This window comes from Macadamia integrifolia, unplaced genomic scaffold (assembly GCF_013358625.1).
Source record: "Macadamia integrifolia cultivar HAES 741 unplaced genomic scaffold, SCU_Mint_v3 scaffold69, whole genome shotgun sequence".
NCBI classification, from domain to species: domain Eukaryota; kingdom Viridiplantae; phylum Streptophyta; class Magnoliopsida; order Proteales; family Proteaceae; genus Macadamia; species Macadamia integrifolia.
Genome location: NW_024870513.1, coordinates 532,621 through 551,421, shown reverse-complemented (window position 1 = coordinate 551,421; position 18,801 = coordinate 532,621). Strand labels below are relative to the sequence as shown.

Genomic DNA, 18,801 nt, shown 5'->3' with positions numbered 1-18,801 from the left:
CCCCCCCCCCCCACGCCACCCCCTTCTTACCGTTTTCAAACTTGCAAATGGACCTATAATCATATGCCAGTGCGAAAACCACCCCATCCACATACTTTTGACCTATCGTTGTATATTGGAAAGAAATCTTGATGGTATTATTGTGACGAGCAGTTCATTTATTATTATAAATTTTTTTTTTTGGGCAAAAACTCAATATGGTCTTGTTTTGCTAATTTTGTTGGAAGTCACTTCCAAGATTTTGTATCTCATTTTGTAATTAGCAGCAGGAGATTGTTTCAGATTATCATGACCCCATCTGGTTACAGAAGGGAAAGGAACTATTTAATAAAAAATATAATAGAATTTTGTGGTGAGTTTTTGTTTACGGCCGATTATGAAGTGTCAAATAGGGGAATTTAGTCAATTCGAGCCCCTCTTGTGAGAGGGGAACAAGACCGTGCTCGGCTGTGCACGGGACATTTTGCCTAAAAATTTTATGATAATTAATAATGGTTGTCTAAAAGCTTGAAAAACTTAATATGTTAAGGAAAAACATTTACTACATGGACAGTGGAAAGCAATTTCCATCCACTAGCAATTTGGTATTTTGAGCGTTAAAATGGATGGGAAGCCTCTTGGATGGGTCACATGTCATATTTGTTAAGGTTTGTCTCAATTATATGATGCAATATGTATTATTATTATTATTTTTTTTTCAATTGCTCTCAGTTCTTAAATGAACTTGTTTTTTTTTAAATAAATCTTAAAAGCATTGCATTGGTACATGCAGAAATATCATTGATCTGAAAATTAATTGATAACTAGATGATAGGTGAATAATATATCCATTAAGTTTGGGCTGCATTGACACATGTATCGATCAAATTGATCTGAAAATTAATTTATGATGATGAGACTATAATGTGGACAATATGTTCAGAGAGTCTGGGCTCTAATAAATAAATGTCGGTGAAGTAAGTTGTGTGTGCAAAATGGCTCACTCCAACTAACCGAGAACATTTTCCATATTTCACAATACCCTTCATTTTTTTTTTTTTTTTTTTTTTTTTTCAAGGGTGGATGGGTGGTTTGGGGAGGTGGTGGAGTTGGTAGCTGCAAGTAAAGGAATAGATGATATTGTTTTTTATCACCGAAGACAGGAGAGGTTTTCCTTGGTTTTCCTCGTTTTTTCAATAGATAATGTATTTTCAGTTGGGGGAATTTGTTGTAGCTTCACTCTGACATCAAATTTCCTCGCCGGGTGTGAAAACCAAAATTCCAGGACAAGTACAGTGGGTATTTCACCTAATTGTATGCTGATCCTGAGACTCAGGGTTTCGGTGCTTTCATTATCCTAAATGCAATAAAAAAACATATCCTAAGAAATCAATGCCATTTTAAATGATTCGTCGATTCCAGATTCTTTGTCAGTGTGATTGACCATTCTTTTTTGTCAACAAATTTACAACATAATCTGCATCCAATCATCCATTCTTTTTTTGATTAGTAAAGAAAAAGAGAGGACTACACAAGATTAATCATGTACAAAAACTGGCAGCAATTGATCTACCGTTTACCAAAGTTGCCTCAGCTATGGATGCAAAATGAGATACCTAGCTGTGATAGTACCCTACAGATAGGTCCAGCCATTCTACCATCTCAGATGTATCACTATGTATGTATGTAACAGGCAGTCAAATGGAGGAGAAAACTTTAATTTTTTTTTTCAAAAAACGTCATGAACAATTCAGATATAGGATTCTAACAGTTTTTTGAGGGAAGGAATACAAGCATAAGGATTATCGAGGCATTCTCCAGAAGAAATGCCTTAATTGAGCATGGTTTTAGTTAACGGCATTGGTGATCTGTATTGGTATCGGCCTCAGCCAATACTGATCCCTAGCCGATATTATTGGCATTTCTGTACAAAACAAGTGTAAAAAGGATTAAAAATATATATTTTGAGAAATAAAAGCGCACATCCATCCTATACAAGCCAGTTTGAACCGGCGTCAGCCACCTTCAACCATGCCACGTAGAGAAGCACTCAGGTGATGCAGGTGCTATCAGTTTGAATCTGGAAATGCTGGAGGACCATGCGAATGTGTGGGAATGCTGGAGGACCATGCGTAGTTAAAGTTTCAATGAAGAAAGTAAGACACGAGTGTAGCCTGATAGGTTATAACAAGGGAAGTCGACACAGTTCCGTTTCACAATGTCTCTTGCAGTATGGGTGTTGAGCACTGTGAGTGTTATGCTAGCTAGGTTTAGACAAGGTAGTCAAGAATGTTCTCTGTGCAATGCAAGATCTTTCAACCCAAACTCTGGAGAAAGTGGTGGGAATTTTGTATTTCCAATGAAATTACGATGAATACACACTGTACATAAAAATGGCTGCTTTATAACTTTTTTTTTTTTAAATGACTGAAAAGAAATAAGCATACTAAAGAGAAATACAGTTACATACATATGTAGCAGACAATTCCTTGACAGCAGCTCTGTAACTTATCCTGTGACAGTTTTGTCACATATACATTGAAAAGCAGATTCCCACCTTTTTTTCATTCTCGGGTGGTACTAAAGCAAAGCTTGAATTATGCCCAAGGAGCAGGCCAACATGGAGCTTGAAAAAAAAAAAGGGGAAGGGGGAGGGGGGAGGTAGAGACTCAATTGGTAGCAATATGAGCCATAGTGTTCACATCTCCAGGTATATTATATAGGACCCAGATTACTAGTTTTCCGACAAACATGAAGGAGGGCATATAGATCTTGCTCAATAGCCAAATTTCATACTAATCCGAGTTTACAAAGTGACAAAACAATGACTTGAAAATAATGGGACTATAACAAGAGTGCAAAAGTCTTATTAGTGGATGATGGACATATATGAGACAAAATGGCCTCATATGAGAAAGTTAATGGTTGAATTTGAAGCTGAGAGTCTCCCAAAAATCAAACGGTCAAATTTTATAGATCACTCTTCCACGTGGCAAAACTAGGTGTGGCCATTAAGAAGAAACGTTCTAAACAGCCATATGAACTTTTCTAATCAGCCGTATGGGAAGCCTTATTGCCATTAATTTCAGTCCAATTAATCTATTATTAGCCGGAATTCTGCTGCTCTTGGGATCCTAGATTAAAAGGTGTAAATCTGTATTCATATTTCATTTCACTTCATATAATTTTTTTCGCAACCATACCTTGGTTTCTGGTTCTATCATTTGATCAGGTTAACTTCCGAACTACCTCAGGGAAAGAGAAAATATGATCCAAACACCTACATATTCGGGTGCAACAGTGATGGAGCAGTATAAATGTGGTGCCCATAGTACATATCGTGGTCTACTGGTAGTATCAATTCATCAACAAGATAAGTCATGGTCTCAATTAGTGGTAGTATCAAGTCATCAAAAAGATTATTACCAAAAAATATCAAAAAGATAAATCATGGCAGCAGCATCCAATGAGGTTATACCTAATCTGCACAGTGGGAAAGAGATCAGTTGCTCCAACTCCTGTGCATCTTAAGGTACAACAGATCATGCAGCTCTGTACATGGTACATGGTCATGTAAACCCATTCTAACTACTAACCTCAGACCAAAAGCTACATCCAATTCCTAAGCATATGAATTCAAACCAACACCAAGAGATCAAACCATCTAACAGTTCAAACCAAAACAAATTGGATGTTATACTCAGCAAAGGAGAGTAATCGAGCCCATTCAACGACTGTCATTCATCATGGAAAGGATTGTTGTTACTAACCATTGAGCAAGTATTTATTTCATTAAATTTTCTGTTTCCTCTTCAATGAAGGCTTTTCGGTTTCCAGCTTTGGTTTCAAGGTCACTGATTGTCCAGCAGTCAGCGACCCTTCAGGTGTAGAGAGGAGAAATTTCTTACTGGAACCCACATGATTGCATAGAAGCTTCAGCATATTCCTTCCCCTCATCCATTTCAGCATTATCTTCATATGTGTTTTGCTGCTCAATCCGCTAATACCAGCTTCCTGTTAAAATACAAAGATGCCAAAGACATAAATTCTGGTTTAAACTGAAGCAGACAGAGGCGTAACTAAAAGAATTTGAATATCACCCCCTGGCAAACCCCTCCCTCCCACCCCGCCCCCCCCCCCCCCAAAAAAAATAAAAACAAAAGCTTAAGATAATAATAGTATGGCTTTGGTGGTAAAGTCTCCAGCAGTTGATAGCAGAGACTTGGGAATGAATCCCAAACCGTAAGGGGGGTGGAATAATCTTACACAAAAAAAATGAGAATAATATGCCAATACCTACTTCAGCAAGACCCAGCTTAATTGAATGGATGACAAAGCATGCATGTGAAAAGCTTTAGCTCTTCCAAGGATTCGGGGTTTTAGTCAGGATTCTTTTTCTTTTCTTTTGTTCTTTTTTATTTTAGAAACTCCAGATTCTTTTAATAAAGAAATATCACTTGAAAATTCAGTAAAGATAAACTTATCTGCACAGTCCACCAGTTTGAACCACGTGGAGGATTAAAACAACAGTTCGATAAAATTATATATCATGGATTAGCCATGTGTTGAATTTGGATTTGCCTCTCAACCATATAGCCCACCAATTACTGAGTATTTATCCTTCATCCTTGTATTTTCAAGGGTTAACTAAAACTATCAAAGTTGAGATTCCAATTTTGTTTCAAATGATCACATCTTCATGTGGGAAATTGGATTTGGATGAATTACACACTAATAGATGATGAGGTGAACATGGCCATAAACTTTGAGCACCAATGGTGCTGCCATGTGTCAGATAAGTACGCATCACGACAAATTCATAGAAGGCCATCAAGGAAACCTTTGAGGTTGAAGAAAGAGATTCCTGTCTGGTGATCTGCACTGTATATATTGTCAGAGGTTAAAAAGACGGCCGGACCTGTTATTTAGGTCTGTTTCAGCAAGGCTAATAATCCCCCCAAAAGGTCGGGCCGGGGTGGCCGAATTATCTTTACAAACTGGCCTGAATTGGAGTCTTTCCCAAAGACAGTGGTATTTAGGAAGCTTTTTGTTTTTAATAGGGAGGCCCCAAGGAGAGTTGAACTCATGACCTCTTAATTGTGAGGTGTTGGTCCTTGCCAACTGTTTCGGCTTTGCTACTTTGATCTCTTCAATGTAGACCCCTTCAGTAGATTCTTCTACCTATTGACCTTCTGTCTTTGAAGCCTCAAGCAATGTCTCCTCTTTATCATCACAACTCACTGTGATCACTCTGACTTTTTCTACAACTTCAGGCTCATTTTCTTTGACCGGTGCTCTTTCAATTCCTTCGACAATGTAAATTTGATTTCAGTCTTTGCCTTAACATTGTTGGTGTCAGATTTCCAACACTCTCCAACTTGTGAACTATCTTTATATATGGCTGCTTCAAGTTCTCTTCAGCCTCAAATGCATGTTGGTGGTAATATTGTCGAAGGGCGAACTTCCTTTGGATATGGTCAGGTGGGTTCTTTTCTTTCATCTCATCGCAAAGCCTAGGTTCGTCTCTAACTTTGAGCAATCTTTTGCATGACCAATCAATCGCAAGTAAACAAATCTAAGCTTCTGGTCCTCCGTCAAGTTGTAGTAGTCAAAATATTCCTCTGGAGAATCTAACCAATCAAGGAATAACCATGTTTGTCGAGCAAAGTAGGGAACTTCTGGCTTCACCTCCATTGTAGTAACATCAGCCCTCCTATAGAAGGTGTTGTTTTCAGATGTACTCCCTTTGTCTTATCACGGTTTTATTAACAGTTGAACCAATAGGTAGCTTTCTATTTATGAACCCCTGAGTGTGGTTGTTCACTATAGAATCATGGTTCGAAAACTCCGCGATATCTCGTCGAAATCTCGAATATATTGGGTTTTTTTTTACCGAAACAAAATGGTATACGAAACACAAAAGTACATAATTTCGGTTATACTTCAGTCATTTCGTTTCAAATTTTCATTCATTTTGGCCCAAAAATGCATCATTTCGGCCATCTCAGACATTTTGTTTTTCTAATTTCAGCCACTTCAGCCATTAGCCTCCAAAATGACCAAGCAAAACACATGGAAAAAAGTATACTGTTTTGTCGCCGAATTTTCGGTATTTCGTTGGTTTTGAAACCACAAAAACACCTAAACAAAATGAATCTTAAACTTTGTATAGAATGTGTCGGACATCTTGCCTCACCTTCAAGCAGTGCATAACTACCTTGTATAGATGTAGTATTTTAGTTTTCCATTGCTGTCAACAGATCAGATAATTGTTTTAACATCTCCAATACTTTATTCATCAGATCAAGTGGCCTGGAGTCTATAAATTGTTCTCCGTCATAGCTTTGATACCACTTAATGTAATACTGGCATGGTTCGAAAACTTGTCAATATCTCGCCAAAATCTCAGATATTTCGGTTTTTTTTTTTTTTTTTTACCGAAATGAAATTGCCTACGAAACACAAAAAGACACAATTTTGGTAATTTCGTTTTGAAATTTCACTCATTTCAGCCCAAAAAAATGCACTATTTCATAGAAATCTCGGTCATTTCGTTTTGCTCATTTCGGCCATTAGACCCCAAAATGGCCAAACGAAAATCATGGAAAAAGTACATTGTTTCGGTGAAATGTTGGTATTTCGGTGATTTTGAAACCACCTAAATGAAACAAGTTCTTGAACCTTGCACTGGCTTAGAGAACTAAAACATTACCAAAACAGGACCAAAAAACGGAGATATACGCAAGTAGTTTTTTAACGAAATATAATAGAACAAAATCCAGCTGTCAAATGGACCGAAGATTCAAGTCGAGATCTATTAATGAATCAAACGGTTGTTGAAAGGTTCAGCAAGATCCAATGGTTGGATCAGAATATAATAGAAATCCCAGTTGGACTAGGAGAAGGGTAGAAAATTCAATTCACAAATCAGAATACCAATCAGACAGCAGGATTAGAATCCCCAAGCAAAACTGATGTTATGGTATCACTCTCAAACAAATCAGACCAGTAATGACAAGGTATCGAATTCAACAATCAAACTCATTAAAAAAATCCCAATTGAAGGACTCTATCGAGTACCCAACAGAATCTGAGATCCTAATCGAAGAAGAGCTCTATCGACTACTCAACAAAATCTGAAATTGAAGACAGATTAAGGAGGAGAAAACTTTCAATTGAAGAATTCTGTGGACAGAAAAGAAAAATCAATATCACCAATCTACCAATCTACCAAAATCAAACAGTGCTAGTAAGATTAGGATTACTGTAATTAATCCACAGATTCTGAAATTGAAAATATAATCTGATAATAGACAAGATCGATTACTGGGGACTCAAATCAGAACTGTGATCAAGTATATGGATCTCATTTTTAAACTAACAAGTCTAATGGTGATTCGATTGAAGAAGTTCAAAGATCATATATGGACAGATTGCAGAGATATCAGTGTCAACAATACCTTAGAGAGAACTAGAGCGAGAGCAATGCACCCCAGCTTCCCACCACAAGGCATTTGGTTGGATCAAACACCAGCCGACCTTGATCACACACAAGGGAAGGAGAGCACACCACAATAGGCAGCAAAAACAAAGCTTTTCATTAATCAAAAATCCGTGTACAATGCTGGTCCACCTTACTTATATAGAAGACATAAAAACAGACTTAAACACTAAAAAGGAAAGGCCGAACCCAATCCTTATCTAACTAACGCAGTTAGATATAAAGGAAATTGACAGAAAACAGGACTGTACTCACAGAATCATAATCCAGCCTAATTAAAACATTTAATAACATTAAAATAAAAATAAAAATAAAGATACTTAACTAATTAATCCCATAAGCTTAGCCTCTACCCATATTATAGGCCCAGTAGAAGTCTATAAAGGAAATTGACTCGAAATTCGTGTACAATGCTGGTCTCTCTAGAAGCCTGCAAGTGGCCACTGATCAGCACCTTATCTCTGCCATCCCAAGTGCAAGGCTGTCAAGCTCACTCACCTCGCTTTTGCTAATGACTTGATGGTATTCTCCAAATCAGATTCTTATTCTTTTGAAACCATCATGCTTTGCTTGAACCAATTTGCTGCTATGTCTGGGCTGCGTATCAATCCTGCAAAGTCCCTCATCTTTTTGGCTGGGATCCCTGACTTTTCCAAAGCATCTCTGCTTGAGCAGACCAGGTTTTCTATGGGCCCCCCTTCCTGTAAAGTATCTTAGGATGCCTCTTGTTCCTGCTAGGTTTTCAGCTCATCACTGTACTACTATGCTTGACCTCATCAGAAGCGTCTCTAACTCTGGAAAGGGAAGCTCCTCTCCTTTGCTGGTCGATTAAAACTCATCAAATCTATCCTTCAAGCTTCTTATATCTACTGGTCGGGCATATATGGGTTGCCAAAATCCATCATCTCCAAGCTTGAGTCCATATTTGCCTCTTTCCTTTAGAAATGAAATGATTGTTCCAGATTTCTCCACCCTATTAGTTGGGCCGCAGTTTGCGTTCCTAAAGCAAAAGGGGGCTTAGGCTTGAGACGAATCAAGGATGTTAACTCGGCTGGTATCATCAAGCTTCTTTGGAATATTGTCGTAAAAAAGAAAAGCATATGGATTGACTGGATCTACAAGAGCCTGCTTCGATCTAACTCTTTATCATTGCTATTCGCCCCTCTATCTCAGCAGCCATCTCCTCTCAGATTGGTGACGGGACTAACACTTTCCTTTGGCTCAACCCCTAGCACCCCAAAGGAATTCTCTATCATGCCATACCTGCCATAACAATCTATAGCTCCGGTTTGCCTAAGCATGCCCTTATAGCGGATTCTATCCTCAGGTTACCTTCCTCCTCAAAGCTCTTCTCTTCAAAGGCTGCTTGGGAGTTTGTTAGGAATCATGGTCAGCCTTCCCCTTGTCACAATCTCATCTGGTTCAAGCATCACATCCCCCGTCAAAGTTTCACGACTTGGAAAGCATTCACAAATTCCTTGCCTACTCATCATTCCTCATTCGCAAAGGCATTCCAGCGGACCCTATGTGTATCCTATGCGGCAATGAACTGGAGAGTATCGAACATCTCTTCTTCACTGCATTGTCTCCTCCTTTATCTGGAAAGGGATCCTTGCCAATTGTTGGCCAATCAACAAAAGAATTCTTCCATTCCATAGAGAATGAATTTGGGTGGATATGACTTTTCAGGGGAAGTCTATTTGTGATACTGTGGGAAAGCTCGCCTTCTGTGCAACAATAAATCAGATCTGGAAGGAAAGAAATCATAGGAAATGGACTACCAACTCTCGCTCTCTCGATAAGATTTGTGGGTCCATCTCCTTTGTCGTCAAGGCCAAGATTTCTCGAGTCTCTTCCACTTGTAGTCCCTCCCCTAGAAATAGCTATATTGTAAATTCCTAGGAGCTGTCCAGCTCCATCATCAAGAATAGCCCCCTATTTGAGTCTGGGTTCTGTTCTTCTCTCCCCTTCCCCTCTATAGGGGCTGTAAGTTTTCTTCTTTTTAGTAATGAATTATTTATTCACCCAAAAAAAGGGGGGGGGCATTACAAAGAAGAACCATTGGATTAAAGACCCAATCTAAATCTTATTTCCAATAAAAAGAAAAGCCAATTTATATGATTTATCTGCACCACTTTGCACTTGCGTGCAGGCATGTTGTGGAACAGTTCTCATGAGCTTGCAGTAGAAGGGCACTTGTCCACCATGAATTTCATGTTTCATAACAGTTTAATGTAAGGCTAGGTAAAAGCTACCCAAAACCTGGATAGGATCACAGATAACACCACAATAACTACTGACTTCAGACTTGTAACAGTATATGTATATAACTCAGAAGCAAGAAAACAGTAAGTATAACAGTCCCTTGAACCTCAACAGTACCCTACACATCTAGGAAATAACCCCAAGGCCCAGAAAAATACTACACTAGGAAGCAACGAATAACTCCTATTGCAAGCCAAGAATAGGGCTTAAATTTCAGAAAAATAAACTGATATCAATAAGCACACCAACACTCAAGGGAATGGGGAGGTATTACCATTGAGTGGAGGGATCAATGATGGGAATCAGAACTCAAAATATTTTCCTACAGTGACGGCTGAATCTGAAGTTGTGACAATTCTTGAATTAGGTCAAAGAATGGGAGATTTTCAGGATCTCATAAACCAGACCTCAAATTAGGCCAATTCCCTGGCGAATGGGGGGTCTTGGCATGCTGATCTGATCCTCCAAACATCAGCCTTAATGGTCCACTAGATGGGTTGATCGACCTGCAGTAGGGTTTTAGAGAAAAACCCCCAAAATTGGATGCTGCAGGTGTGGAAAAATCTCCTTCAATGATCTACGTTGGCAGTAGCAGCTTGAGATCACTTGTAGAAGATATAGTTAATGAACAGCAGATCAAAAATAGCTCTCAGTCAGTCTCAATGATCAGAAACGAGGCTCAAACAGGGACAAATTGGGTATTGAGTAGAGAAGAGAGAGAAGATAGGGGATAGATGGCTATCTCACCTCACTGCCCTTCACATCTCAACATTGCACAAAGCAAACATTCAATTTTCATTCACTCAAATCGTGTGGGGAACCCAGCAAGTCCCCTTGCTTTATAGCTACAACCTTCTAAAACTGAAAATAGAGAGTTAAGAAAATAGAAACTATATAGGAGCCTTTTACAAGAAAGAAAGGCTTGTTCCCTAAGATATTACAATGTCTTTGTCTAACGAACAAAGACTTACATTAAAAGGAAATGAAGTTGTTTTGAGTCTTTGACCAAGCTTTGACCAAGGAGCAGCCCAAGCCATCCCAAAAACAGTCCACGATTCTGGTTTTGAGAGAACAAGTAACTCCCAGCCACATGGGCTAAAGCGGTATGAGGCTAGAGTTGTGAAGAATTCAATTAAACCAATAAAATAGACTACATGAACTGATGCCATTTTTAGTAATTCGAGGAGCTTACCCATCAATTTGTCTTGGAAAGGTTTTGCATAGCCTAGCTTGTATGAATCCGGGAAGGCCATTTGGAGGAGAACATTCGAAATGAAGTCTCAGCTTATCGTGTCAAAAGCTTTGTGAATATCAATCTTGAGGAGGGCAGCCGGGGAGTGAGTCTTGCGATCAAAACCTCAGAAAATCTCATGATAGAGGATAATATTGTTAGCAATGCTCCTACCCTCTATGAAGGCAGATTGGTTGGGACTGACAAAAGAATCAATGACTTTCTAAATCCTATTGGCAAGAATTTTGGCAATGAATTTATAGAGAAGATTGCAAAGATAGATGGGTCTGAAGTCATTCATGGAGATCGCACCTCCTTCTTAGGGATGAGGCAGAAGAAGGTATGGTTAATCCTACCAATTTGAGTTGGGTTATAGAAGACACTATGCATAGCCAGAATGAGGTCATTATGAATAGTATTCCAGCAGGCGGAGAAGAATCCCATTCTGAAGCCATTGGGGCTTGGGGCTTTATTACGAATGAGCTCTCCTCCTCTCCCACTTGGCTTTTGTTGACGATATCATGTTTTTCTCCAAGGCTGATTTTCTTTCCATCTCCACCATCATGTCTACTCTCCACACCTTTGAAACTCTTTCGGGTCTCAAAATCAACCTCCTTAAGTCCAACATCTTTCTCTCTGGTATCTCTCCTGAAGCCAAGGAAATCCTTCACGGCATCTCGGGCATCCCTTTGGGTTCCCTACCTGCTAAATATTTGGATCTTTCCCTCATTTTCTCCAAACTTTCAGCCCATCACTACCCCCCTTGCTTGACCATCTCTGGAAAAAGCTTCTGCTTTGGAAAGGTAAGCTCCTCTCTTTTGCCGACCGCCTCACCTTGATCAGATTGGTCCTTCAATCTATGTATCTATATTGGTCCAGTACCTTCATCCTCCTTGCGTCGGTGATTAAGTATTTTGAGGGAATTCCTTGCTCCTTCCTTTGGAAAGGCTCTGAGTCCTCCAGATTCCTCAAGCCTCTCAGCTGGAAGAAGGCTTGTCTCCCCAAGCTGAAGGAGGATTAGGGATTAGGAGAATAAAGGATGCCAATTTGATTGGTGTCCTTAAGCTTATTTAGAAAATTGTGTCTAAACACAAAAGCATTTGGGTTGATTGGATTCTCTCTGGTCTGCTCAAGCACAATTCCCTTTGGACAACCCCTTCCATTTCTGATGCCTCCTGGATCTGGAGGAAGATTCTTGAGCACAGACCCATTGCCCTCACTGCCATTTCCCACTCCATAGGAAATGGTCAGTCTATCTCCCTTTGGAAAGACCATTGGCATCCTTTGGGTATTCTATATCATCTGCTAACTCCCAGAGTCATCTACTCATCAGATCTCCCTGTTAATGCATTGGTCTCCTCCATCCTCTTTCCCAATAGTTGGTCCCCACTTCCTCTCCCCCTCCTCTTGCTAATATCTGGTCTTCTCTCCCCCCTCTTCCCCTGGTCATAGAGGAAGGGAAGACAAATACAGTTGGCTCCCCTCCCCCAATGGAATCTTCTCTTCTGCCTCTGCTTAGTCCCACATTTGTATCCCTTCTCCGGTTGTCCCGTGGCATAAATTGGTCTAGTTTAAGGGTCACAGTTTTACCCTATGGCAATGTCTATCTAACCGTCTCCCCACACAATCCTTCCTCATCCACCGTCTGATCCCTGTTAATCTTTCATGTTGTCTTTGTCCCTTAGGGGTAGAAGATATCTCCCACCTTTTCTTCTCCTGCCCCTTCTCTTCCCTTGTTTGGAAAATTGTCCTCTCCAAATGTTGGCCGAATTCAAGCCTATCCTCCCTTTTGACAGAGGATGTATCTGGATTGGCATAACATTCTCTGGCCCTTCCATTTGTGACACTGTCGACAAACTGGCTTTTTGTGCTACTATTAACCATCTCTGGATGGAGCATAACATTCGTAGATGGACCACAAATCTAGATTCCCAAACATGATTTGGAAAGCAATCTATTTTGATGTTACCTCTAAAGCCCACGGCCTTCATGCCCTTCACCCCCGCCTCATCCCTATCTCCCAAAAAAACTCACATCATTACTTCTTGGAACCTGTAGGTTGACCTCATCCAGCCCTCCTGATGTTGCTAGCTTCCCCCCCTCTTTTTTTTTTTTTTTTTTTTTCAGTTGTTGGCTTTGTTTTGGTTCTTTTGATTGTGGTTTGCGGTTCCCCTCAGGCTGCCTTCTCTTTGTTAGCTTAAGATTTCCCCCCTTGTATATTCTTCTCCTCTTGGTAATGAATTATTTATTCATCCAAAAAAGAAAAAAAAAATTCTAAGGTAAAGTGCATCAATTTTATTTGAAATCTCAATCTTTCTTGAAAGAAAAAGAAAATAATTACAAAATAGATTTTATTTATTTCCCTTCTAAAGGAAAACAAGAGGAGCATAGATGACCAACTCTCTGCTAACATGCAAGTCATGCATAAGTCAGGACATTGTCACAACCCGCCTAACATAGGCCCACGGGCCAAGCTTCAAACCCATCACCATTGGGCTAAGTGGTTAAGTTTCTAGAGTCTTCTACCAAAGTGTAGTAACTCTAGATATTTATAAGAGATATTTTGTAGAACATATTTGAAGGAGAATTCTACAAAATATCTACTAAGGAGGTGGGAAGCTTCTAGTTTCCTTGACTAGAACTCTCCTAACCATTGGATATGTGACATTTGTACAAATCCTAACCATTCATTGTAACTTGGGGTGGGGTGCCTATAAATAGGTGTTGCCTCATTTGGGAAAGGCATCCCACCAAAAGACCAACCAACCAAGCAAGTGAGCTCTCAAGGCTTGTACTCAAGAGTTCTCTAGTGCAATACAAGTTCATTTTTTCAAACTCACTCTTGTGTTCACTTGTTCTCTTCCCAAAGTCCCTCAAAGGAGTAGAGGAAGGCTAACTTAGTGCTAATGGGTGTGCTAAGTGCCAGCGCAGTTGCTTAGAGTAGTCTAAGGTCGTGACAAGTGTGGTATCAGAGCTTCGGTTGCGAGGGAGCCAAGCTTGTGGGATAAGTGATAGGCGATCCAAAACCGTAGAAGGGAGACCAACCTCAACACAAGGAAGCAAAGAAGGAGCAAAGACAAGTTTGTGGACGTTGGTGTTCCTAACTTGCTATGGATCCTCGTTTAGCTCAAGGGGAGCTAGCATTGGCCGAGGCAATGGGGTGCCTCGATGTTGCGGAGCAAAGTGGGGAGGAGCTCGAAGGCCACGTGGTGGAGCTCAGGGACGAGCTTGATGGCTAGATGGGGGAGCTCAAGGAGTCCCTACAAGGTGTTTTCAGCACCACAGTATATAACCAAGAGGAGATGGTTGCCACATTCAAGGCTCAAGTGTGTGAGGTGTTAGGTAAGGTGGAGGCTCGCATCGTAGAAGTATGTGACAGTTGGGCCACGAGTAGGAGGGCAGCGGCAGAGGAAGCCACCACCTCTCATGATGCGTCTAAAGGGAATGCACTAAGGCACAAGTGTGACAAGAGGGATAAGTTTATTTCTAGAGACAAGTGCTTCTTGTGCAATGAGCTACATTGGGCTATGGATTGCCCCGAAAGGAAAGCTCTCAATGCCTTATCGGAGGAAGAGGGCCAAGAAGAAGAGCCACCTTGCACGGGGTCCCCAATGCAGCCAGGTGTCAACAAGGCCAAGGCGGAGGTTGAGGCCCCTAACTCTCAAGAGGGGCTGATATAAGTGGAGGAGTACATCATAAGGAAGCCCACACAAGCAATGGTGGATACGGGAGCCACCCACAACTTTGTCTCAACGGAGGAGGCAAAGAAACTTGGACTAAGGGGGTCCACGGAGGATGGCTCAAGGATGTCAACTCCCAAGTTGTCCCATACTTGATGCTCAAGGGGTCGAGACGAACATCGGGACCAAAGGAGGTCTCCAACACCATCCAATGGCTAAGAGCTTACTTGCCCATGCACGGAAGGGCAAGACGCCAAGAAGAGGACAAGGAGAGTGAGAAAAAGGAGACAACCAGTTGACGTTGTAGGAGGCTCAAGTTATGGGACTATGACGAGAGCCCCAATAGCCATTACTCCTTACGAGAGGAAGGTTGATCGAATAGTTTCTGATTGGATCATTCAGAGACACAAAGTACCTCCTCGCATAGAGTATTTAGTCAAGTGGAAGGGGCGGCCGGAGAGCTCTGAGATGGGAGCCGACTGGCACGCCGAGGTGGCTAGTGAACAGAAGTACCACAAGGAGGTTGCAACGAGGGCATCCCAAACTTAAGTGGGGGAGAGTGTCACGACCCTCCCAACATAGGCCCATGGGCCAAGCTTCAAGCCCATCACCACTGGGCTAAGTGGTTAAGTTTCTAGAGTCTTCTACCAAAGTGTAGTAACTCTAGATATTTATAAGAGATATTTTGTAGAACATATTTGTAGGAGAATTCTACAAAATATCTACCAAAGAGGTGGGAAGCTTATAGTTCCCTTGACTATAACTCTCCTAATCATTGGATTTTGTACAAATCCTAACCATTCATTGTAACTTGGGGTACCTATAAATAGGTTTTTCCTTATTTAGCAAAGGCATCCACCAAGAGACCAACTAACCAAACAAGTGAGCTCTCAAGGCTTGTACTCAAGAGTTCTCTAGTGCAATACAAGTTCATTTTTTCAAACTCACTCTTGTGTTCACTTGTTCTCTTCCCAAAGTCCCTCAAAGGAGTAGAGGAAGGCTGACTTAGTGCTAATGGGAGTGCTAAGTGTCGGCGCAGTTGCTTAGAGTGGTCTAAGGCCATAACAACATGCCCCAAAACACCAAGGTAAATCCCTGGGCAATGCTTTAGTAATACTGTTTAGTCCTTTAATGTTCCATCCAATTACCTTATTTTTAGTTATAAGCTTAATGTTAAGCCCATCCAATTAAATTAATTTGACCCTTTAAATTCTTCGACATGTGGGCTCTTCATAATGACTTCCTTCCCATTGTCAAGGAATCCTGAGCAATCCCAATTCTTGTCTCTTCATCTCCCCTCATTGCGTTTGCCAAAAAGCTTAAAATTGTCAAAGCTGCTCTTAAGGTCTGGAACTCTTCCACCTTTGGGAACATTTTTGAAAGAGTCAAAGACTGCCAAAGGAAGCTTGACTCTATCCAATCTAGGATTCAGATCCTTAATGCCTCCCTTGGTGAGGAAGAAAAGCTTATAGCCTCCGAGTTGTCCTCTATTCTTGCACAAGAAGAAAGCTTTCTTCGCCAAAAATCCAGGATCAAATGGCTTTAACTAGGGGACTCCAACTCAGCCTTCTTCCATCGTTCTCTCAAGCCAAGAACCATTCCAACTCCATCCCCAACCTCATCTCTTCCTATGGTCTGAATCTAAACTCCCCTTCTGAGATTAAAGCCGAAGTTGTTTCCTACTTTGACAATCTCTTCCACCCGCCCTCTACCTCCCCCTCTTCCACTCATCCCCCCTAACCTGCTCAACAAGTTTGTCCCCGCAAACTTGATTCCCTCCCTCACTGCCATCCCTTCTGATGACGAGATCTTGCCCGTAATCCTCTCCCATAAATCCAACAAATCCCTTGGCCCTGATGGGTTTAGTATGAGATTCTTTTCCTCTTGCTGGCACATCATTCAAGATGACCTCATCTTTGCCATTAGAAGCTTCTTCCTCAATCCCAGCCAAATCTCTAGAATAAATCATACCTTCCTCTGTCTCATTCCCAAGAAAGAGGGTGCAAACTCAATGGGAGACTTCAGGCCTATCTCCCTTTGTAATTTCCTCTACAAATTCATCGCCAAAATCTTGGCCAACTAGATCTAGAAGGTTTTTGACTCTCTTGTTAGCCCTAACCAATCGGCCTTCATTGCCGGAAGAAGCATTGCTAACATCATTCTTTGTTATGAAATTGTTAAGTGTTTTTATCGTAAATCCCACTCTTCCACGGCTCTCCTCAAGATTGATATCCACAAAGCATTTGATTCTATTCGATGGGACTTCATTTCTACAGTTCTCCTTCAAATGTCTTTCCCTCCCTCTTTCGTCCATTGGATCCACTCTTAGATATCCACCCCTAGGTTCTCCGTCCTTGTCAATGGTAGCCCTGCTAGCTACTTCTCTTCTACGGTGGGTATCAGACAAGGCTGCCCTCTCTCCCCTTCCTCTTTTCTCTTGCCCTCGAAGTCCTCTCTCGATCCATCCAATTCTCCATTGACCTTCACCTTATCTCCCCCACCCCAAGTGTAAGGCTCTCAGGCTCACTCACCTTGCCTTTGCAAACGATCTTATGATCTTCTCCAAAGCTGACTTGTAATCCATCTCCTCCATCATGGTCTCCCTCCATCTCTTCAAATCCCTTTCAGGCCTATGCATTAACCTTCTCAAGTCTAACATCTTCCTCTCGGGTGTCTCTGAGACTCACTACTCTCATCTTCTTGCCATCTCGAGATTCACCCTTGGCTCTCTCCCGATTAAATACTTCGGCCTCCCCCTCATCTCCTCCAAGCTCTCTGCCCACCATTGCTCCCCATCCTTGACTCAATCAGGAATAAGCTCCAACTTTGGAAAGGCAAGCTTTTTTCTTACGTTGGTCGCCTAGTCCTCATCAAATCTGTCCTCCAATCCTTATACCTCTACTGGAATGGAATCTTCTCCATCCCCGCTTCCATAGCTAAGTCCATTGATTCCCTCCTCTGCTCCTTCCTTTGGAAAGGAACATAATCCTCCAAATTCCTCCACCCCATCAGCTGGTCCAAAGCCTGCTCCCCTAAGGAGTAAGGAGGGCTAGGCATCAGATCCATTGTTGATACCAACTATGTTGGCACTCTTAAACTCATTTGGAAAATTGCTTTAAAGCATCATAGCATCTGGGTCTCTTGGATCTACTCCTCTTCTGAAAACTGATTCACTTTGGATTACCTCCCTCTCCCCCGATGCCTCCCCCATCTGGTGTTCTATCCTCAAAGCCAGACCCATTGCTTTCAGAGGTCTCTCTTACTCCATTGGTAATGGATCCTTTACCTCCCTGTGGCTTGACCCTTGGCACACTTCCAGCATCATTGCCAACCTCATCTCCCCGAGATCCATCTACTCCTCTGGCCTCCCCAGATCTACTAGGGTCTCCTCTATCCTCTCCCCCGTTGGTTAGTCCCAGCCCCGTTCCCCCCTCCTCTCGCCGACCTCTGGTTAGCTCTCCCCCCCCCCCATTCCTCCTGGCCACTAGGGCAGGAATGATATGGTCCTTTAGACCCCATCATCCACGAGCTCCTTCACATAGACCTCAGCTTGGGAATTCATTCGTATCAAATCCCCAATAGTCCCCTGGCACAAAACCGTATAGTTCAAAGGCCACATCCCCTGCCATAGCATCATTGTTTGACGTGCCCTCTCCAAATGTTTTCCCACCCAATCTTTCCTCATCCATAGGCACATCCAGGCTTCTCCCTCGTGTTACCCTTGCTGGAATAGTATTGAAGATGTTAATCACCTCTTCTTCTGCTGCCCCCCTCCTCCTCTATCTGGAAGAAAGCCCTCAGAACCATCTGACTGTCCAACAAAACCACCCTTCCCTTGTCTAGGGAATGGCTCTGGGTTGACATGACATTCGGCGGGTCTACCATTTGTGATACTATTGGGAAACTCACTTTTGCGGTGGCTATAAACCACATTTGGACATTTGGATGGAGCGCAACCTCCAAAGATGGACTTCCAACTCCCATTCCTTCGATAAGATTTGGAAAACCATCTTCTTAGAGGTCAACTCCACAATTGGCATCACCAGCACAACACCGTCCGAAATATCCCCAAGGAACAAACTCATTGTTGTCTCCTGGGGCCTCCACCACCACCACCACCACCATCTCCCTCATCCCCCCTTCCC

At 41.7% G+C, this 18,801-nt stretch overlaps 1 protein-coding gene across 1 annotated transcript in view; it reads right to left on the bottom strand.

Annotated features, from left to right (window-relative positions):
* Positions 1 to 3,340: 3,340 nt before the first annotated feature.
* The window catches only part of LOC122069685, a 16,516-nt gene continuing 1,055 nt past the window's right edge, over positions 3,341 to 18,801 (bottom strand). The window contains exon 2 of the mRNA XM_042633751.1: positions 3,341 to 3,993. Within this exon, the coding sequence (XP_042489685.1) occupies positions 3,772 to 3,993 (222 nt within the window). The 3' untranslated portion in view covers positions 3,341 to 3,771. The remainder of the gene's footprint in view (positions 3,994 to 18,801) is intronic.